The sequence below is a fragment of the Haplochromis burtoni genome, unplaced genomic scaffold, assembly GCF_018398535.1.
Source record: "Haplochromis burtoni strain Fernald_Lab_line unplaced genomic scaffold, NCSU_Asbu1 Contig_56, whole genome shotgun sequence".
Lineage (NCBI taxonomy): Eukaryota > Metazoa > Chordata > Actinopteri > Cichliformes > Cichlidae > Haplochromis > Haplochromis burtoni.
In genome coordinates, this window is record NW_024582417.1 from 452,703 (window position 1) to 474,485 (window position 21,783).

Below are 21,783 nucleotides of genomic sequence, written 5' to 3' on the forward strand. Positions count from 1 at the left end.
ATACAATATCCTTCACCCATGTCTGGATTTCTCCTGTTTTGTTTTGTTTTTTTTCCTTGCACTAATGTTTTAACTGAAATCAAACACGGGAAAGGCAAGAAATAAATATCCCGAACAATAGAACAATCCGATTTCTGTTCCCGCAACGCTTTCTTCACCAGTGCGAGATTGAGACGCGTGTTTAAAAAAAGAAAAAAAAATCTACTCAGTCGTCTTCTCCTCCCGGTTCACCACGTTGCTTTTTCAATAATTATTCTGTCCATTGTTGTGCCCACATAACGCTGGGCCGGTCGCGCACACGAGACAACGGTGAGTTTGATGCAATCGCCGGTGCTGTTTCGCTTAAGAAATACCTTCTGCTGCAACACAAACTGCTCATGTCCCGATCAATTTAGGAGCAGATTGCGCGTGTGAAAGTGGTATTTCTGTCAGCTTTCCGTAATGGCGGCCCTCCTCCTCCCCGGACCTAGTTCTCCTCTTCTTTTCTTTGGGAAAACGGAGCTGTGGAGACAGAGGGAGCGGAGAGAGGGATTCTCCCAGTGGCGCCCTCACACAACTGCAGCAGGTCAGCGCTCTCACTGTTGCTAGCTCGCCACACTATGCGGAGAGGTCGTTACTGAGAAGTAATCGATTTCTCCACGTTCAGTCCGAGTATTTCGACAACACCCGCCTTACAGCAGCTCTTTAAAGTAAAATGTAAACTGTTAACTAGTACACTGCATAAAGAGGGCGTCTGCATCCTCTCTGTGAACTTTATGTGTGTAAAAGTGGTTTAATATCAGGATAAAGGTTTGTAATTAGCATACAGCAATGCTACATAAAGTTGTTGTTGGCTAGCATGCAGATTGACAGTCTGCTTTTTAGTAAGGATAAACTACTCTTAAGTGAAAAGTTTGAACTATATAGACCAAAAAGTAAATTACTTATGGTTAGTTTTCAAAACATATATATTTTGTATGAGTTTAGAAGTCAAAGTAAAGCAAAGTTGCTGGAAAAACTTAACATTTACAGTTGTTTATCTTTATACCCATTTCAAAATGCACCCGTTTTAACTTTAAATGTTTTACTTTTAGCTTAACTTTTATATCTTATGTTTTTGTTGGTGTTTTGCTGTTGTTGGTGTTATGGACAAGCTTTAAGAAGTTAGGCTAGGCATTAAACAAACATTGCATATGGTGGCAAAAAAGTAAAAATAAAAGCTACAGAACCAACTGAGTTGATTGTCTATACTCACAAAACTAATTGAAATAAAATATAGAGGAAATGCCTTTAGTGTGAGTTTTTTTTCAGTGTGTTTATGCTTGTTTGTTTTTTACTTTCCCCTTAATCTTTATAATGTGGCATTGTGTTTATATTGCAATATCTATTCTGACCTTAAAACTTTCCCCTGAAAAATTAATACCCACATTATAATAATACTGCAACTTAAGCTGTCAGTGAAATGAATTATACTCAGAACAAAAATGAATATTATTGAAAAATAAAAGCTGAACTGAAACTAGCAAACACACTGGAAACTAACCAAAAGTAAGCAGAACTGAAAGTAAAAATTCTAAATAAAATCACAATCAAACCAGTGAAAAAATATAAAACAGTAATAAAACCAATGTGCGCTGACTGTCACAGTAGCTGTGGAAAGGAACATAACTTAGTACATTTACTCAAGTGCTTCATTAAAGTGCAGGTTTAATGTACTGTGTATTTTCTCTTCCAGTTCTACTTTTTTTGCATGCATTTGTTTGTTATATTCCACACAATTTATCTGCAACATAATAAGTCAGCTTTAAAATAAATGGAATTGTATACATCTAATGACACAGCAGTATACGAGTGATTAAAGTCTTCCACAGCTGCAATTATCCAATAAAATAATGGCCTAATTGTAATTCTGAGAAGTCCCAGTCTCTACATAATAAGGACATTTTATTTAGGTAGCTTATTTTGAATGTACAACTTGTGTACTCTTAAGTCGCTTAAACGGGGTGTAAATTTAACTTGAGTAAAGGCTCATAAAAGTTTTTCTTTTTTGCAGAGCATTTACCCAGCACAAGATTATGTTTAATTCATGTGCAGTTGTACTTTACATGTAATAAATCTGTAATAGGATGCAGGGCACGAGCCTGAAAATTGTGTCCAATGTTTTATACATCATTTTCTACACTTTTATTATTTTATTTAACTGTCTGATTCCCAGTGGCTCACCCCAGCCTTGCTCTTCTCCCACCACTGCCACCGCCATGCCATCCCAGCAATCCAGGACACCGCTTTCCTGCTCCGCTTGCCCATATCTGACACTGACAGTCAGACTTCTGTCAGAATCTGTGTGTTAACCCACACTACAGGTCAAAATTTTGGCCACGCCATCTCATTTAATGGTTTGTCTTTCTTTTTATGACTGTTTACATTGTAGAGTCTCACTCAAGGCATAAAAACTATGAAAGCACTTATGGAAATATGTGGTAAACAAAAAAGTGTGAAATAACTCAAAACATATTTTATGTTATAGATTCTTTAAAATAGCCACCCTTTGCTTTGATTTTACTGCTTTGCACACTCTTGGCATTCTCTCGATAAGCTTCAGGTAGACGGGTAGTCGGTCTTGAAGGAGTTCCCAGAGATGCTGAGCACTTGTTGGCCGTTTTGCTGTCACTGTGCGGTCCATCTCATCCCAAACCATCTCGATTGGGTTTAGGTCGGGTGACTGTGGAAGCTAGGAGTTGGCTACTGGAACTCTGTGTGGCATTTATGTGGGCTCTAAACTGAGGTGCTGGTGACTTGCAATATGTGAGGCTGGTGACTCGGATGAATTTATCCTCAACAGCAGAGGTGACTCTTGAGCTTCCTTTTCTGGGACGGCCCTCATTTGAGCCAGTTTCGTCGTAGCGCTTGATGGTTTATGCGACTGCACTTAAGGACACATTCAAAGTTTTTCAGACTGACTGACCTTTAGTTCTTAATGATGAAGTAATGATGGACTGTCGCTTCTCTTTATTTAGCTGGTTGGTTCTTGGCATAATATGAATTCTAACAGTTGTCAAATAGGGCTGACAGCTGTGTACCAACCTGACGTCTGCACAACACAACTGATGGTCCCAACTCCATTAAGAAGGCAAGAAATTCCACAAATGAACCCTGACAAGGTGCACCTGTGAAGTGAAAACTGTTTTAGGTGACTACATTGTGAAGCTTATTGAGAGAAGGCCGAGGGTTTGCAGTGCTGTCGACAAAGCAAAGAGTGGCTACTTTGAGGAATTTAAAATATAAGACACATTTAGAGTTATTTATCATTTTGTCTTTGCTACATGATTCCATATATCTTGCTTCATATATTTGATGTCTTCAGTATGTGTCTAAAAAGTAGAAAGTAGTAAAATTAAAGAAAAACCATTAAATTGGTGTCTCCAAACGTTTGACCTTCCAGATCAAGTCTCTTCAGTGGTGGAGCTGTTTTGCCCTTCCAACTCACAGGCCTGCTTAATGCAGCCTCCTCCCTCAGGCTGCCCTAGCTCTTTACCAGGCTCCTGGAATTTTTTAATTGTTTGAAATAAGATGCGATACTTAATTTTTTATTTTTTATTTTTTTATTTTTTGCAATGAACACTGTTCATTGCAAACACCCCCAGAAAACTTACTAAGTAAACAGGGACAAAGTACGATCTGGCATTACTGAGTCATTGAGTTTCCCAAAAGTGCACCACATAAAATTCATTTAAATTGTGACATAGTAAAGGAAACTCATACAGGAAGCCATAAGCTGGTCTGTTTTCTACAGTAAAAGTACAATACAAGTCTTCCACCTTTGACAGAGGCTGACTTCAGTCATCTGCATCATATCTCATTACTTTTAGCAGACAATTAACTTTAACATTACTGCCTCCTAGTGGATTTAGAGTCTGTAAATGGCCTGACATTTTCTATTTCCTTTGCAGAGAAGTCTTCTTTTGGTCACAGATTTTAGCCTTTAAAAAAATTCAGCCTTGTAGTCTAGAGTGCCTGTGCTTTTCTGTAATTCTATCTGTTTAGACTGTGCAGGTCTGGACTGGAGTGCATTCAGTCCCCGCTGCTGTAGAAAATCAAGCCAGCCTTGATGTAGTCTGCAAGCATCGCCTGGAGCTGCACAAGTAACCGAGGCTGTGGCTATGACCCGACTTCTTCTGGAGTTCAGCCTGATAGAAAATGTTTCTGTTCTATTTGATTAAAAACTTAGACCAGGTAAGCATATAGTTCTTTATTTATGTTTATGCTACATTACAGACATTTATGTGCAATATATTTATATGTCTCTGTGTGTGTTTCTGTGATCTATTAGATGTTTGCTTGTACTGCACTTTAGTACGCTTCTGTGAATGTTTTTGTGCTCAACAGAGCTGGAAGAAACATGGAGCTAGATCTTAAATGCCAGTAGACTTCAGGGAAAGTCCTGGAATCGTATTTTTATGTTCCCAGAAAACGAAACATTAGGTTTCACTTTCTGGGAACCAAATTTAATGGTAATCCATCCCTTTAAAATAATAGCAGAGGAGCCTGTTCACTGTAATTGATATTACAACCACTAGGCAGAGCCCTAAGCCTTCCTTTAATTTAGGGCATCAAATAAGGCTTAACATATTAAGACACTCATGCTTGTTATGGTGAAATGATCATGCAGGGCGAGCTACAAATACTGAAATTCATCCTCGTGTTGCCTTTTCTTCTTATTAAAAGTGAAAAAACCTAAGATTGAAGGAAATAGATTACTACACCCAGTACTACTTGTTCATTCTGGATTGTTGTAAGTTATTCCACAGCTTGTTTCTTCTGTTGGGTTTAGTTTTACACCTTGGTCAATTTATAAAGCGGTCTTTGTCGTGTAACAGAGATCTGGGGGATGAGAGGCAGCGGAGGTGAGCGTGAGGTGAAAGGGACAGCAGATGGGTGCTGATGGAGCTCAGTGCAGATGGACAATAGGGTTCCCCACGGAGGAATAATAAACAGCTGGGTTAGCCAGGCAAGGTAACCCAAACGATATTAGAATGTCCTTCGTGGTTTTAGTTAAATTTATAATATTCATGCATAGTGTGTGTGCAACAGAGGGGAAGAGAGAAACACCGCTTTTCCCTCCATAGCAAATAAAACACCATTCCTCTATGATTTATTGTTCTACTGAATCAGAAAACCCGAGCGACTTAAATACAAAATGAGAAAAAAACATTATTAAATCTTCGTCTCCACAGCTGACAGGCAGCTTGTGACAAGAAGGCTGGGATCTCTGGATTTCTTCCATAATGTGTCAGATGTTCAGAATTACTTTTTGAGTTTATAATGTGATTATCTGAAATTGAACTCAGGCAGAGGGTTGTTGCATGAAAGGGAAACAGCTGGGAAAAAAATGGCAGAGATGTGCTTCACTTGACTTGCTTTTGAGACGCTAAAAGAATATTTTTACAGCGTTTTAGCACCGAGTTTGACAGAAGTGGGGCATCTGAGGTGAAGCGTTGAGGGGTGTGTTTGTAAGAGGAACTTAGTTTGAGTCAATCAGCTCAGTCTTTGTCAACATATTTTAGTTAAGGTAAGGATTAGAGCCCAGGTCATCAATACACATTACTTAACCTTTATTTTAAGGCGCTAATATACAGTTATAGAAGATGTAATGAATAATTAGAAAAATATTTATCACATTACACTCAAACACAAAGCCCGCTAATAAAGGAAGATCCTGAACATCAGGAAACAGGAAGGAAATCTCTCTTACAGGAACTGCTAAACAAAGATAGGAACAATGATTGAAAAACAACTCAGCTGGAAAATAGCATATCTTAGGAGGTGGGAATGGACTCTGCCATGAAACTGCAATTTCTTCATCACTGACTTTAGTATATGTGCGAGTTTCCTGGGCGTGAGCCTGACAGTGTTACTTATACTGTCTGTGGAGCAGAAAAATGCAGATGATGTTGAGAAAGTGCGTTCATGTTTTCCATATGCATGTCATTGCACATTCGGTATCTTGGATATTTGCTGCCAGCAGTCAGCCTGGTGCATATTATGTCTCAGATGCCTGTATAGTAAGAACGCTTTAAATGGACTTTTCTGTAAGCTTAAATACTGCAAATGGAATTAAGTTTTTACCACAGAGGTATTTGGAGAAAAAAAATGATCATATAAGAGGAAGTATCATTTACAAGCCACCAAACTATAAAGAATATTTCCACATTGTTTGACTTCAAAAGGAGAATATGCTGTGGTTTTTATGACCCAACTTAATGATCAATTATCAGCTCATTGTACACACTTCCTTTTATTTTTGTGCCTCATATAAAGCTGACCTGCAGTGAATAGAGCTACACAATTGGAGGGGGTACGGTGAGAGAACCGAGTAAACAAAGGACATGTTGTGCATAAATCTGTGTACTCATGTAAGAAGTATTTCCTGTATACTTTAGGAGGCAGCACGAGAAATACTCACACCAGCTGACATACAGTGATCAGCCATAATGTTAAAACCACTCATAAGTGAAGTGGATAAATGTATCTTCTTGTTACAATTCAATGTTCTGCTGGGAATCATGTGGCCCTGGCATCCATGTGGATGATGCTTTAAGATGAACCAGCCATTTAAATAGAGCATGCACACCTCTCCATTGACAATAGCACTCCTCAGTGGTAGAAGCTTACCCCAGCAGGACAATGCATCACACCACAAATAGTCCTTAAGAACAGATCACAGACTCCACAGCATTCATCCAACCTCCAGACTCTCCACATCCTAATCCAGCTCATCTGTGGGATGAGCTGAACAAGCCCACACCACAGAGGCCGCACCTCACAACACACAGGACACAAAGAATCCCACCAACTCCCAGAATCAAAAACCACAGCACATGCTAGGCTGAGGTTTGATATCAACATCCTTAAGCGTCAAAGCTGTTCTGATAGCGTAAGGGAGACCTCTGCATTATGAAGTGAGGCTGACTGGTTTAAAATTGGTGTATTTGTGTTTATTGCTTATACAAAACTGTTTATCTCTTTTTAAGCACTATTGAGAGTAAGAAGGGAAAAAAATGTAAAAGGTTTTCCCATCTGGGCAGCATTATTCAGATTCCTCTCTGTTGGATATTTGATGCTGGCATGTGAAAGTGGGTGTGGCATGGAAACAGCCTGAGCTACAGTGAAGTGAGAGGAAAGATGAGGAGTGGGGAACCAGAGGAGGGTGCTGTTCTGTTAGAAAGGTGATGTGGCCTTGAAAGCACACACACATAAAAAAAATGCCTTGAATAGGAGGGAGGATAATAAGAGAGGAATCTGATAATTCATGCGAACGGCTCATATGTTAAGTCAGTGTTAAGTTAAAAATGTGTTGTGTTGTGGTTGTTGCCAGGAAAAGGAAACAGATGGGGAATGTAACACTTCATATTAATATATCTGCGGAGTGATATTTCTATGATGGTGTAAGTTATTTCGTCAGCAGTGGATGACAGCCACTAGGAGACAGGCAGTCTTGCTGGTGAAACACTTATAATTCACATCCCATGTGAATCTGCCTCGGCTTGTGGGAGAAAAGGGAGGGAGCAAACTAACAGAGAGGGAAGGAAAGAATGTCCTAAGGGCCAATCATGTGATTTCTGTTTTTTTTTTTCTTTTTTTTAATAGCTGCACAGTGATTACATGTTTTTAGTCTGGGGCTCTTAGCAAGTTTTTCCTAACCCTCTCCGCTCTCTGTTTTCTCTGGCCCTCTTTTTTTTCTCATTATCCAACAGCATACTTTCCCTCGACTTTTTTTTTTTTCTTTCAGAGTGACGTGTGAGTGTAGTTCCTGCCCTTGTTTCATGCAGAATAGTTCAGAAGGAAGGACAGGGAATCACGGAGAGGCGGTGATTTACTTTGACCTGTCATGGACAAGATGAATTGAAGGTGCAAACAAGAGGAGCCGCTTGTGTTTTGGCCTAAGTGTGTGTGCACTGGGGAGTCAAGCAAGGAAGCGCAAAGACGTGACGGAAGAGACGCCAAGGCAGAGAGAAACAGAGAAAGTGACCGAAGGGTAAGACGTAAAGTTGCCTAATTGTGTTGCCCATGGGCAGAGGTGGATGAGAAGCTGCATTTAAGAAGTCTGTGAGACAGGAGGAGGAGCACCAGCCTGAGGGGGAACCACCAGTTCAACCTTCTTCCAGCAACAACAGGACAGGATGAGGTACCAAGCCAGGGTAAGGTCCATGATGCTCGTTGTTTTATTTTCCTTTTTATTGCGGCCCACCTACTCGCGATTTGTGGTTACTTGTGGCTATGTTTAAGCATTTTCTGTACTGATACAATAAAGTCGATATCCGATCAACCTATTCCCTCTTTCTGCCATGGAGACACCAGAGGGGGAAAAGCAAAACAGAACAATGAGTCACTTGGAATTTTTTTCCTGTGTATGAGTCAGTGTATATTTGGGGTTTTGTGTAAGCCTTAACTCAAGCAGTCCGGATAAAAGAAAAAAAAAAACATAAACACTATTTTTCCATTATATCCCTGCTGGCACAACTTTGGTCAGGAGCCCACCATGGTACCACTGCTGCTTATCCCTGGGACAGAGTGGTGGGGCATGCCTTATAAGGAAGACAATCCGAAATGAAGTTGGCCCTGCAGAGCTTAGTCATGAGGCCTAGGGCCAAGTCCTGCTGTTAACTTTCTTACTGCAGCTGCAGCTGCACCCACAAACCTGCAGATTTCACAGAAGTTCCCTGATACTCAGAGTCAAATCCTACATTAAGCTCTCATGCACCATCAGCTAGATCACACTCAAGGTGCTGTAAAAAGGAGGCCTCAGGTCAGTTCACAGAAAACAAAACTACAGGGATTACACTTGCTTCTGGTTAAATCTCCATCCCAGAGCTATAGCCCTTAACGTAACTGAACCACATATTACCTCCAACACGAGTGGTAGCAATCTTTCTGATTTTGGTATCAAAGAAGAGTACTGAATGAGGCCTCTGATCAATAAAGTTGACAAAAATCTTGTAATGAAAGAAAGCAAAAACACATAACTTGAAAAAGATCCTTACAAATTCAAGCTGGACACTGTGCAGGTACTCTGAGCACAGCAGCTACTCCACAGCACAGAAACTCTTAAGGTATGAGGGCTAAGGAAGCTGAAATGAAAGCTTTAGGCAAAGCAAGTCCGTTAAAGCCCAGAGCTTCAACTGTGGCCCAGTCATCTACAGCGAGAGAACACACTGAGATGAACTCTTGAGTTTCACAATAATGTGGCAGACCCCGTGACACTGTACAGAATGTGATGAGTTGCAACCTCATACACTGACTGTAACCTAACAAGTGTTATCCAGGCACTTTTCATTACAGCTGTTGCAGAACATTTGAAAACTGAAAACCTGCTACATCATTGCACTCCCTCTGTTAAAAGTACTAGAAGGATAAGTTTTTGTCTGCACTGCTCATTGCTTGTCTTTATATGAGTAGAATGAGTAGAATGTCAAATTGCATCAAAATCACTGAAAGCATGCCCTAAATCTGACCCTGAAATTCTTGAGACATATCCTTTTGGAAAATCTGACTTTGAACAGTAATTGCTTTTTGTAGGAAGCCCACCTGCAAGTGGGAAAACAATAATACAAGGTGAAGCAGAGAGGAGGGGCTGCAGTGGAAGTGTGCGGTGGCTTCTTTGCGTTCACTTCTTGGCTGTCGTCCACTGTTGTCCTCTTGTTTTTTTAAGGATATTCCTGCATGAAGTGGTCAGAGATAATGACCTTTTAGCAGCGTTGGCCGGCCAAATGAGACCCTCGAGAGGCTGTTGCATTCAAGAAAAACAAACGTCCTGTGGAAGTCTAACCCCTTTGTTCCACTTACTGCTTGTATTTTATGAATGTGAAAGAGTAGGGCTTGTTTCTTAAATGAGCCTTTGATACCGAACATAGAGCACCTTTTGTTTGGCTGTGGTATATTGTGCATTTAATATACGCTCAAGTGTTTTTCTGGATATTTCTCATCAGTAAGTAATGACTGCTGACATTTCTTTTATCTCTTTGCATGATGCTGCATGTTGTTGTGTGCATGTTATATCTGACTTTAGGGCATATCTAAGAATTTCTCTAGTAATTCGTTCCTGTCTCCACTACGATGTTTATCTTCACAGTGGGGTTGACATGTACACACATTTTTCTAGTTAAACCCCATCTGGTGATATAAAACTTTGTGTACTGTGTACACACATAATAATACACTGTCTCTGTCGAAAAATAGAGGAGTCTATCCTGTCTGTTTATCATTAGGATTCCTTAAATTACTTCTTTGTTTAATCTTGGCATGCTTGGTGGAACTGTTCTTCTTTGTGCACTTGCAGGACTTGTTTCCACAGCCAAGAAGCACTCTGTAAACTTTAGAGAGCGCCGCTTGGGGGATTTAGGCCTGATTCATTTGCCCTGGCATTTTGAAAGTGTTTTGAAATAAATATCGTGCCATCAAAATCATGTGGTAATTATTGTTTTCTTGTGCGCTGCGTATTAACCTGTTTACTACTGGGTGAAGCTGGAAATATGAATTGTCCTTTTGTGCCCCCTGCTTGTCAGCAGCATGTAATTGCTTATGTTAGATATTTATAAGAAAGATTAAAAACCTGTCTTCGATTGCCATTTAAGGCAGGAAGTGACTCAAGAATGAAGAGAAATTCACATTCCATGTACGTTTGTAACGATTCTTTTTCTCCTTTTCTGTGTAGGAGGTGGACATTGAGGGAAGAGTGCGTCTGGTCATGGAGGGTGCGCTGACTGCCCGGGACAGGGTTGGGGTGCAGGACTTTGTCTTGCTGGAAAACTACAACAGCGAGGCAGCCTTCATAGAAAATCTGCGGCGGCGCTTCAGAGAAAACCTCATTTATGTAATCATTTTTCTTCATATTTTCTAAAACATTTCCCGTGATGTGATAAGCCATAACTTGAACGTGGTGTCTACTCCCTGTGTTTGATGTCAGACGTATATCGGCTCAGTGTTGGTGTCGATGAACCCGTACAAAGAGCTAGAGATTTACTCCAAGCAGCAGATGGATCGTTACAGAGGGGTCAGCTTCTACGAAATATCGCCTCACATGTGAGTCACTTCAGGCTCCTCAGGCGTTTTTTTTATTAATGGTTCAGTTTGATAAACACCAAACAAAAACTAAATGTTGCTTCAGTTTTTGCCTTTTGTCTGACTACAGCTCAAAAAACCCTAAATATTCAGTCAGGATGAGAAGAAAGCAAATCACACGAGCAGATAATTATGAACTAAATCTGATATTTTTGAAATATTATATATTATTTATAAAGTGATTATAAAATTAATCATGTGGAGCTACTCGCTGTGCCAACCATTTGTGAATAACAGAGTAGCTGAAAGTGGCTTTATGTAAAGTTGGCTGATCTGAGCTTGCTTTTTGCACATATCCCTAAATCTCATCTTGCTATTCAAATTATTTTAGCTCCCTACAGCTGCAGCAACCCTTACAAGCTGCTTGGAAACCCACCCTAGCTACTTATAATCATAGTAGTAATCTTACTGCTCTCCCTACCTTAAGCTTTCCACATATGCACACATACGGTCAGGGAGGTCCCATAACAGATCCCTACTACCAAATACAAATTACTGCAGATGGAACAACAACCTCTCTGTATTTGCTTTGGGTTTTCTGGATCTACGCTGATTTTTGTGTGACTTTATTCCACTGCTGTGTTTTACCTGCATGTTGATCTGTAGCTGAACCTGCATTTTTTGTTTTTTCCTCAGCTATGCCTTGTCAGACAACACTTACCGGGCCATGCGGACCGAGAGAAAAGACCAGTGTATACTCATATCAGGCGAAAGTGGAGCAGGTAAAACAGAGGCCTCCAAGAAGATCCTCCTCTACTACGCTGTCACCTGCCCCACTAATGATCACATGGCAGCACTTGGTGACCGCCTGCTACAGTCAAACCCTGTCCTGGAGGTATTTAAAAATTAGGCTTTTCAAGCTGATTAGCTTGTATTTGCAGTGCATGATATTATCTGACTTATCTGTTGTTTTTATATGGGATTTTTGTGGGATTTTATGTTGCATTCTTTCTTTTAATTTCACTTCCTCTCTCTAATTTCCTGTGTTTTTTTGTTTTTGTTTTTGTTTTTTTTACAAAGGCATTTGGCAATGCAAAAACACTAAGGAATGACAACTCCAGCCGCTTTGGGAAATACATGGATGTCCAGTTTGACTTTAGGGTAAACGCTAAAACTGATATATTGGATAACATCATATCAGTCATCATAGCATCGAAAAGCAACAACTCTAGAAGAAAACTTTAATAGTTGCTCTCAGCTCTCATCTTTTTGTGTAACCTCTTCAAGGGGGCACCGGTGGGTGGTCACATCTTAAACTACCTGCTGGAGAAATCTCGTGTAGTACATCAGAACCACGGCGAGAGAAACTTCCACATCTTCTATCAGCTTCTGGATGGAGGACAAGATGACCAACTCAACACACTGAACCTGGAAAGAAACCCCCAGAACTACCGCTATCTGGTTAAGGTGTGTGTCGCGCAGTTTCAAGAATTACAAATTGTCTGCGCCATTAGTTTTAGCACCGTTTTAAATTGTTTCTTTTTTCAGGGCAACTGTCCCAGAGTCAGCTCCATAAGTGACAAGAATAATTGGAAGGTTGTGATGAAGGCCCTTCCTGTCATTGGCTTCACAGAAGAAGAAGTGCAGGTCAGTAACAGTCAGAGTTTTACCATGTTCAAATCATTTTATATCATTGCAACACTGGAATCCTTAATGAGCTCTTTTCTGACAGTTTTGGTATAAATAATGCTATTCTGAACACTACATCATCATCGACGCATTTGAAAAACAAATTGTTCTTCTGTGAGTTTGTTGCCAGCTGTTCTTTCTGTCTCCCGCGTCAGAAATTGCTGAATATCATCGCCAGTGTTCTCCATCTGGGAAACACGCAGTTTGGGGAAGGGGAGGAAGGTGAAACCTATATCACCACTGAGATTTCTAATCTTGCAAGGGTCAGTACAATCCCGCTAGTATTGACAGATGTTTAAATATGCTTAGAAATCTTACAAAACAGCCTGACTGAGAGCAGATGTGTTGTTGTTCTCCAGCTGCTGGGTGTCGATGGCTCAGCCCTTAGGGAGGCACTCACTCACAAGAAGCTCACAGCCAAGGGAGAGGAGGTCATCATCTTTTCATCATCACTCCTCAGGTTTCCAGTTGTTCGATGCACATGTTTTTACTGGGCTGTTTTTATGTTTATGCAGATGATCACCCCGCTAAATTTTGAGCAAGCGGAGGCTGCCCGTGACGCCTTAGCCAAGGCTGTGTATGGTCGGACCTTCACGTGGCTGGTGGAGAAGATCAACCAGTCACTGGCTCTTAAGGTGCAGCACTCATAACAACTTAAAGATAACAAGAGAAATTCCTCCATCTTATTGTGAGGCCGTTGTTGTCTTCTATCTCTGTCTGAATGATGTGCACTGTATATGCTGTGCAGGATGAAATCTACCACAGCAGCAAAGGTTCCTCAGTCATAGGGCTTCTAGACATCTATGGCTTTGAGGTCTTGCAGCACAACAGGTATGGATTATATTCTTTTCCTCTTCACCGTCATCTGCTTCTTAGCGCAGTTCGTCAACCGGTTTCGCTGTCAAAAGTAGCCTTCAGTGTCCCTGCAACATGTGGTAGTTTTGTTCTGTTTTAAAAGAAGTTTCCCGCCTGCAGTTTTGAGCAGTTCTGCATCAACTACTGCAATGAGAAGCTCCAGCAGCTGTTTATAGAGCTGACCCTCAGATCTGAGCAGGAAGAATATGAGACGGAAGGAATTGCAGTGAGTACAGCTGCTAATTGCGTAGTCAGTGTGAAACAACTATTGATATCGAATTTCGATGCTAAAACTACATTCTTTCCCATCACATGCAGTGGGAAACTGTGCAATACTTTGACAACAAGATCATTTGTGACCTGATAGAAGAGAAGCACAAAGGCATCATCTCCATTCTGGTGCGTAAAACAGCGTTGAGTTTGTATCTTTGATTATTTATTTCTCTTTCACTTTTTGAGAAATTAAATAGTGTAAATAACTTACAGGACGAGGAGTGCCTAAGGCCCGGAGAAACTTGTGATGTCTCCTTTTTAGAGAAACTGGAGGACACAGTGGGCGGCCATCCCCATTTTGTCACGTAAGCATCATCTTATATCAAAGACTTGTACTTGTACTGTACAATATATGTGAGTAAATCTATATGTGTGTGTTTATTTCAGGCACAAGTTGGCAAATGGAAAGACTCGCAGGGTGATGAGCAGGGAGGAGTTCAGACTGCTGCATTATGCCGGAGAGGTCAACTACAATGTCAATGGTAAACTGTTAAGGCTGGATCAATAGCATATTCATACTTACATTTCCTGTTATGAGACAACACATAGAGAGGATGATTCACAAGCAGCTTATTCCTCAATCACCGTGTTTTTGCTTCCATTCAGGTTTCCTCGACAAGAACAATGACTTGCTGAACAGGAACCTGAAAGAGGTGAGGATAGTGAAAAGGGACAAGGTAGAGCCTCACCGCAACCTTTGAAAACCACTCTGTCTCCTGCCATTGCTTGAGTGAAGAGGAAGAGGGGGGACATCTAATGTTGACTTGTGGTTTTGTGGTTTGGCCTCTGTTCAGGTCATGTGCCAGTCAGACAACCAGATCCTAAGTCACTGCTTCCGCAGAGAGGAAGTCATAGACCAGAAACGCCCAGAGATGGTAACAAATCAGTCACACTCTCTATGTTGATCATTTGTAGGCATGATTTAAAAAAACAGAAAATACACTCTGAGAATTTCACATCGTTTAATTTTCTTTTGTTGATCATTTAGGCTGCCACTCAGTTCAAAAACAGCCTGATGAAACTTACAGAAATCCTCAGGTCTAAAGAGCCATCCTACGTGCGCTGTATCAAACCAAATGACGCCAAGCAGCCAGGTACATGTTTCACATCCTGTCATATTAATTGGGATATATAAGCGTTTTTATTTGGGAGGGTCCGGGTCTCAAATAAAGGCTTTATTAGAAGATCCTAAATACAGATCAAGAAAAACAATGTAAAGGTTACCCGTCTAATACTGGCTGCTGTGTTCTCAGTTTTGTCACACGGCAGTGAACTAGAAATGATGTTTAGTTGGTGATTCATAAACTAATTATGTTTGACCTAATTCTTTTCTTACGTTTCCCGTTCTCAATCAAAACCTCTCAGAAAAGGAAATACCTTCTTAAACACTCTAATAGTAAAGGTGGAAGATGTGTTTTGTTTGATTCAACAACAAACTAGCATGTGATTACAGAAGGTTATAAGTTAATCTAACAAAAGGAATTTTGATTCAGCCGCAACTTTTTTAATAAAAATGTCCTTTTTATTTCAAATAAATAAAACCCCCAGCTTCTTAATGTATGTAATGAAGCTTATCCTGCTGTGTGGATTGTGTTTCATATCATTGGCCAGAAATATTTCTTTGTTACTAATAAATACGGTTTCTGTCCCTGCAGGAAGGTTTGATGAAGTTCTGGTTCGACATCAGGTGAAGTACCTGGGTCTGATGGAAAACCTGAGGGTCAGGAGAGCTGGCTTTGCATATCGTCGGCGCTTTGAAGCCTTCCTGCAGCGGTAGTTCACAGTTGCAGTGGCTGTTTACTTTATGTTCATTCTTCTTTTATTGTAACCGTTCATAAATGCTCTTAGGTATAAGCCCCTGTGTCCTGAGACGTGGCCCAACTGGCATGGCAGACTCGCAGATGGAGTTTTGACACTGGTTAAGCACCTGGGATACAAAGATGAAGAGTACAAACTGGGGAGGTAACTTGTTTAATGTTGTATGCAAGGCATTTAATCACACTTCATTGCAATAAGTGTCCATTGAAAGGCACACTGATTTTGTGTTGATCACAATTTTTTTTTTTTTTGGCTGCTTTCTGCAGATCAAAAATCTTCATCCGTTTTCCAAAAACTCTTTTCAATACTGAAGATGCTCTAGAAGCGAAAAAGCCAGAGATAGGTAAGCAGCAATAGCAAGGATTATCAAACTGAGGGCGTCACAACTGAAACAAAATATAAGGTAGTGATGCAAATATTCATGAAACACACTTCTAATGAGTTTAGAGTGTCAAAGATGTGAAGCTTCAGCTTTTTGGGAGGTTTTAGTGAAACAGCTCCTGACTTGAATCATCAAAATGAACACATTTTAAACACAATCATAAGGTACGCAGTAAAACTATATTCCTCATGTTTCAGCACTGACCCTGCAGACATCATGGAGAGGCTACAGAGAGAGGGCCAAGTACCAACGCATCAGGCGTGCAGGTCAGACCACCTCCAGCTGTTGGCGCTCTCATACTTTGCCACCTTTCTCCTTAAAGAATAGCCCCTAAAATGAGAATATACAAGTGTTTAATGTGTTTGTATAGTATTGTTACATTGGACCTACCTGCTTGGTACAAATGCATAAATCTGCAATACAGCTTTGTTTCATTTTCCTAGCATTCCTTTGTGGGTCTAAACTGACTTTATATGTCTGCTGCACGAACGTTGGGGTGTTCTCTTTGGCTGAGTATAAGAGCTGTCTTGGTGTTTATACGTGCATGTGTGTATATATATAGTGATAGTGATCCAGTCGGGGTGGCGAGGGATGAAAGCACGCAGGAGAGCTAAAAGGCGTCGCCAGGCTGCTGACTTAATTCGCAGGTGCTTGAATGAAACTTTTTTTGGCGTCTAGTTTTTGGTGCTGTGTTTTGCAAAATATAATAATTTCCATCATGATTTTTGCATTTTTTTTCCCAGGTTCATTAAAGGCTTCATCTACCGTCATGGGGAATACGGTCCTGAGAATGACTATTTCCTGGATCATGTTCGTTACTCCTTCTTGAAAAATCTACGCAAAAACCTGCCCAAGAGTGTTTTGGACAAATCCTGGCCGACACCTCCTCCATCTCTCGATGAGGTGCAAAAACCCCACATTCAAATTGAGTCCCCCTGCTGTCTAAGATCATTGCACACAGATAATATGATATTTGAATAGATAGTCTGCATTATTAATTCTTTGGTCTCCTACAGGCATCGGAGCACCTGCAGAGGCTGCACATGCGGAACATGGTCACAAAGTATTGCTGGAGAGTCCAGCCCGAATGGAAGAAGCAGGTACACTGATAACAGAAGATGGTCTACCTGTTATCTTGTTGTTGTATTTTCCTGCAAGATGGTCAGATTGCAGCTGACTGGCTTTCATTTAGTTGTTTTGTTTTAATCTTTATTTAAATTTCACTTGATTTTTGTTTGTCCTCTAGATGATGCAGAAGGTTGTAGCCAGTGAGATCTTCAAGGATCAGAAAGACAGCTACCCTCAGAGTGTTGGAAAGCTGTTTTTGGACTCCAGGCTTGGTACACGTTTATGTATTCATTGTCTTTGCACTTGTTATCCACCACCCACTGGCAAGCATAAAAAATTCACAGAGCATTTCTACTGCTTTATACAGAACGTGAGCAAATCAGTCTCAAAGTCGTCCAGACTCTGGGCAATGACAAAGTGCAGGTAGGATTTTTTTTTGTTTGAAGCATGATGGCGATAATAAATGCTGCTTTGGAGTAATGCGTCTCCTTGTCCTTTTCAGTACGGTGTTTCAGTCATAAAGTATGACAAAAGGGGTTTCAAGCCGCGCCCTCGCCAGCTGCTCCTCACTAACACCTTTGCTGTGTTGGTGGACAAGACCAAAATCAAGCAGAGGATCGACTACACAGCTCTGAGAGGTGAAAACCAGCCCTGAGAAGGGGACAGTTTTAAAAATGTGGTATATTGAGATACTTATTGAGATAATGTTCTTGAATTCATCACTTGTAAATGCATATTTTTTGTAAGGGAGGAATCTTTACAGTTTTAAATCCTGCTTCTTCTGTTTTCTTAAACGTCCATCTGCGGTCACAAAATCTAAACGGCTTTTTCTGGAAACTTCAGCTCAGTCTCTAGAGACTCTCAAGCAGAAGTTTCCATATCTGGATGATAAAGTGGACTGTGAACTTATCAGCTACTGCTAGCAAACTATATAGGTTCAAGTTCACGCACGTATTCTAATTAGTGCTGTAAAACAATGTAATAAAAACCTTCACAAATTCGTGGATGGGCTTTACATGGGAAGTCGTTATGAGTCAGATAATTCTCTGCAGACTTGAATCAACAGAGGGGATGTCTAGCAGGCAGCTGCTGACTACAGCAGCTGCCTCTGCAGGAACACTCGTTACTCATAACGGTCACAGACTTAACTCCGGTGTGCATATGAATCAGCTAAGAATGATTTGCCCCATACAGTTGTTATCATAGGGGAAAACTATCCACAGAGATCAAAACTGTTTTGCACCAGACTGTAAAAGATGTTGTAAAGTTGGGGACTTTTAAGATCGGAGTCTACGGGGAATAACTTGCTTTTGGAGTTAGCCTCAAGTTGCTATTAAAGGTTTCTGGCACTTTTGCAATGGCTTCGTGTTACAGTTCAGGAGGTCACCACAACACAGCTAGGTATTCCATTATGCACATTGTGACTGTTCAGTGTGCGTTTAGTGATTTGTTTTGTGTTTTTCTTGAAACAGATATCGCTTTGAGCTCTCTCAGCGATGGGATGTGTGTTCTTCACATCACAAGGGAGGACAATAAACAGAAGGTACAGTAGGACACAACAGTCATGCCTGTGTGGAATAAAGCAACCATGCAGCCACTCTAAAGCCCGCTGTCTCTCCCACAGGGGGATCTGCTGCTGCACTGCAGCCACTCGATCGAGCTGGTAACAAAATTAGCCATGATGGCCAACAAGACCAGCAACGTCAACATCAACCCGGGCAGGTAAGATTCAGACTGGCTGCTTCTGTGTGGTGGTCACCATCAGTCCATCTTATCATCTGTTCTTGGCACGCAGCATCCAGTTTACTGTGGCCCGAGGCAAGGAAGGAATAATTGATTTTGTGAGGGGCGCAGAGCTGAAAGTGACCAAAGGCAGACGAGGACATTTGCTAGTGGTGAGTCAGCGGCTGCTCTGATATCATGTGGGGAGCCTGCAGACAGGGAGGGGTGTTTTGATACCAAAAACATTTGATAGCTGACTGTGTTCGATCTGATTTCACTCTTCAGACTGCCCCTCAGATCAACGCCACATGAAGACACAGAAAACCAGCTAACTGATCAGTTTGCAGCTTACAGGAGAAAACCACAGAATACAAAACATGCCCGACAGAGTGCTTATTGATTCATATTCTGTACATCTTCATTATAACAAGATTATCTTCAGTGTTGCATTAACTATTGATAACCAAAGATGAAAATTAAGACATGAAGTAGTCGCCATTTCAAATGCTGTAACTCTTTATTGAAAAAAATACAAAATATTTATCAAATATAAAATGTCTTCTGTAAAACACTGTATTACATATTGCAAGAGAATTAAAATAAACCACTTTAAAATAAATAGCATTGTAATAAATATTTCAATAAATAGCAAAATATCTTTGGAAAGTCCACTAGATCGAGGGCGTGGGTGGAAAAACAGGATGTTGGGAAGCGTTCTCGCCGTTCTGAAAGCTCATGTCTAACTTACAGTCAGAGGTGAGACAGAAACTCTGGGAAATACCCAAGAAAGCCCTTAAAATGAGAAGGAATAAAAAGCAGACTCGCAATAATCAGAGCCCCTCGCAAAATGTTAATAAAAACACTTGAATGAAAACTATCACAATCTTTCCAGTTTGATCAAAGTGCTGAGAGTCAGTTCAACTATTTCTTCCTTTTTTCTCTTTGACTTTGTGCGCATGTGTGTGTGTGTGTTGTCTTTTTTTCAGTTTTGAGTCATGACTGTATTTTCGTAGCCAGTAAAAGAAAGTCTCTTGCCAGCTTGGTGAGGTAAAGGTCCAGATCCCTCAGGATGATGTAACCTTCCACTCGGCTGTCCCATACTGTCCTGGACCTGCTTGCTGGGTTCAGGCGTGTTTGTGCCAAAGCAGCTGCTGGCCTTTTCCAAGAGCTTCTCAAAGAGCTCATCTAGAGGAGAAAGCAAAACAAATCTTATATCAGACCATTTTTGATGTCACTTCCTCCACAGGGAAGGGGGATGATGAAATGTGGGTGTATTTCAGTAAAAAGACTGTTGATACCTGAGTGCTAACTTGGCTAATCAGGTCCCGCAAGTCCAGCTGAATGTGTCTGATGTTCTGAGTTAGAGTTGTCCGAGCATCCTGCACCATCTTCTGATCTTTCTCCTCGTTCTCCAGCTGTATTCTCTTCCACTCCAGCATATTCCAGTAGGTTTTCATGTCCCAGAAAGCGGCATGCAGTCGTTCCCACTCCTGAACGCACAAGTGACAAGCACATGATTACATAATGAAGCGTTGCACAACCCCATCTGTGCTTGAAGTTTCAAAAAGGGGAATTCCATGCAAATTTTTACAAGCATTTTTATTCTGTAAAAGCAAACCTTCTGACAGAGTCATCAGGTTTCTTTCTCCTTTTTTGTTTGTTTTTTTGTTCTCCTCATAATGGAAAAGGTCAAAACAAGAAATTCTCAGAATAACACCAAAAGTTAATCAGAGAATGATTTTCTATGAAAGTGTTTTGAAACACAGAGGGACTTACTAACCGTCAGATTAATCCACCGATAGAATTCTGTGGAAAGTGAGGGCAGGTCCTTCAAGTGTCGGCTTCTGTCCTCAAACTGCCCGTTTCCCAGCTGCTGCTCCTTCTATAAATATTACACAAAACAATAACTTATAAGTTTAAGCTGAGGAAAAAAAAAACAACTAGTGTCAGACCATGGAGTAGAACTAAATTTAGTACTTACATATTTCCCTAGCAGCTGTTGCACACGAGTTCGAGTGGACCTTGTGTGCTTGAAGCAATTAAGATACAGGGAATTAGTCTGAGCAACTGGTAATGAGGCGGATTGCTCCATGCAGTCCAGTATACAAAAGACGAGGAAGAGGGCTTTCCAAACAGCCATCTGAAACATCGGAGACAAGACCAGAGTTATAGGTTAGAAATCATCTGCGACCACGTGCGCCTTCATGGGATAAACTAATGAACGAACAGTTTGTGCAGCTGCTTAAACTCCCAACGATTAAGTAAAATAAGCTGACTTGGACTTCCTGTAAAATTGCTATGTATAGAAAGTAACACTTCTGAAGAAAATGAATATGGCAGATGGGAAATTTAACAACATTTCTCTAAGAAATTCCACGCCTCATCTGTCATCCCCTGCCACATGACATCCATATGCTTTCTTTCTTAAATTCCAATAAATGGTTAAACTGTGAAAAGGAAGCTCATTTTTTCTATGTCCTCTTCTTTTTCAGCCTTGCACCTAAAAGTGTCTGTGCAAAGACCTGAAGTCAAATCTCTTGAGTACAGATAAAACTGACTTCAGCAGGTGGTTGCCACTGCAGGAATCATGTAATTAGAAGCGTTGTATGTCTTGTCCCTTTCAGGTTTCCTGACTCAGTTGTAATTAATCAGCAGAAAAAAGAAACAAAAATCTTCCTTTTTAAAAAAAAGTTTCTTCTTTTTGTTGTTACATATGCTCTCGATACAAAACAGTCTTCATGCTGAGTCAGTCAATCACTTATTAACTGGTAGGATAACAGTTCCCTGATCTCCCAGTTCAATGTACATTAAGACAGCACAGTCATTAAGCAAACATAAACACACTGTATATATATACATACACACACACACACACACACACACACACACATATATATATGTGTATGTGTGTGTGTGTGTGTGTGTGTGTGTGTGTGTGT

General features: G+C 40.7%; 2 protein-coding genes across 4 annotated transcripts in view; one reads left to right on the top strand and one right to left on the bottom strand.

Annotated features, from left to right (window-relative positions):
* Positions 1 to 477: 477 nt before the first annotated feature.
* On the top strand, positions 478 to 19,163 carry myo1ca (myosin Ic, paralog a). 2 transcript variants are annotated; one of them, XM_005922061.2, is made up of 34 exons: positions 478 to 565; positions 4,024 to 4,212; positions 7,769 to 8,177; positions 10,691 to 10,849; positions 10,943 to 11,058; positions 11,734 to 11,932; positions 12,118 to 12,198; positions 12,325 to 12,504; positions 12,586 to 12,684; positions 12,882 to 12,989; positions 13,086 to 13,157; positions 13,242 to 13,361; positions 13,475 to 13,557; positions 13,702 to 13,807; positions 13,900 to 13,980; positions 14,068 to 14,159; positions 14,242 to 14,336; positions 14,461 to 14,507; positions 14,649 to 14,729; positions 14,843 to 14,948; positions 15,510 to 15,627; positions 15,703 to 15,816; positions 15,939 to 16,015; positions 16,252 to 16,320; positions 16,617 to 16,701; positions 16,798 to 16,957; positions 17,071 to 17,154; positions 17,301 to 17,394; positions 17,490 to 17,545; positions 17,625 to 17,760; positions 18,595 to 18,665; positions 18,747 to 18,844; positions 18,918 to 19,017; positions 19,130 to 19,163. In XM_005922061.2, the coding sequence occupies exons 3-34, from the start codon at positions 8,160 to 8,162 to the stop codon at positions 19,154 to 19,156; spliced, it is 3,132 nt and encodes a 1,043-aa protein (XP_005922123.1). In that variant the 5' UTR covers positions 478 to 565; positions 4,024 to 4,212; positions 7,769 to 8,159; the 3' UTR covers positions 19,157 to 19,163. The 2 variants fall into 2 exon arrangements, with proteins under 2 accessions (XP_005922123.1, XP_005922124.1); XM_005922062.3 differs by lacking the exons at positions 478 to 565; positions 4,024 to 4,212; positions 7,769 to 8,177 and adding an exon at positions 8,196 to 9,964.
* Positions 19,164 to 19,560: 397 nt separating this feature from the next.
* LOC102302506 overlaps positions 19,561 to 21,783 on the bottom strand; it is a 3,140-nt gene continuing 917 nt past the window's right edge. For both annotated transcript variants that reach the window (XM_005922057.3, XM_005922056.3), the window contains 4 exons: positions 20,826 to 20,984; positions 20,625 to 20,726; positions 20,143 to 20,334; positions 19,561 to 20,029 (listed from right to left, as the gene is read on the bottom strand). In XM_005922057.3, the coding sequence (XP_005922119.1) occupies positions 19,838 to 20,029; positions 20,143 to 20,334; positions 20,625 to 20,726; positions 20,826 to 20,984 (645 nt within the window). In that variant the 3' untranslated portion in view covers positions 19,561 to 19,837. The remainder of the gene's footprint in view (positions 20,030 to 20,142; positions 20,335 to 20,624; positions 20,727 to 20,825; positions 20,985 to 21,783) is intronic.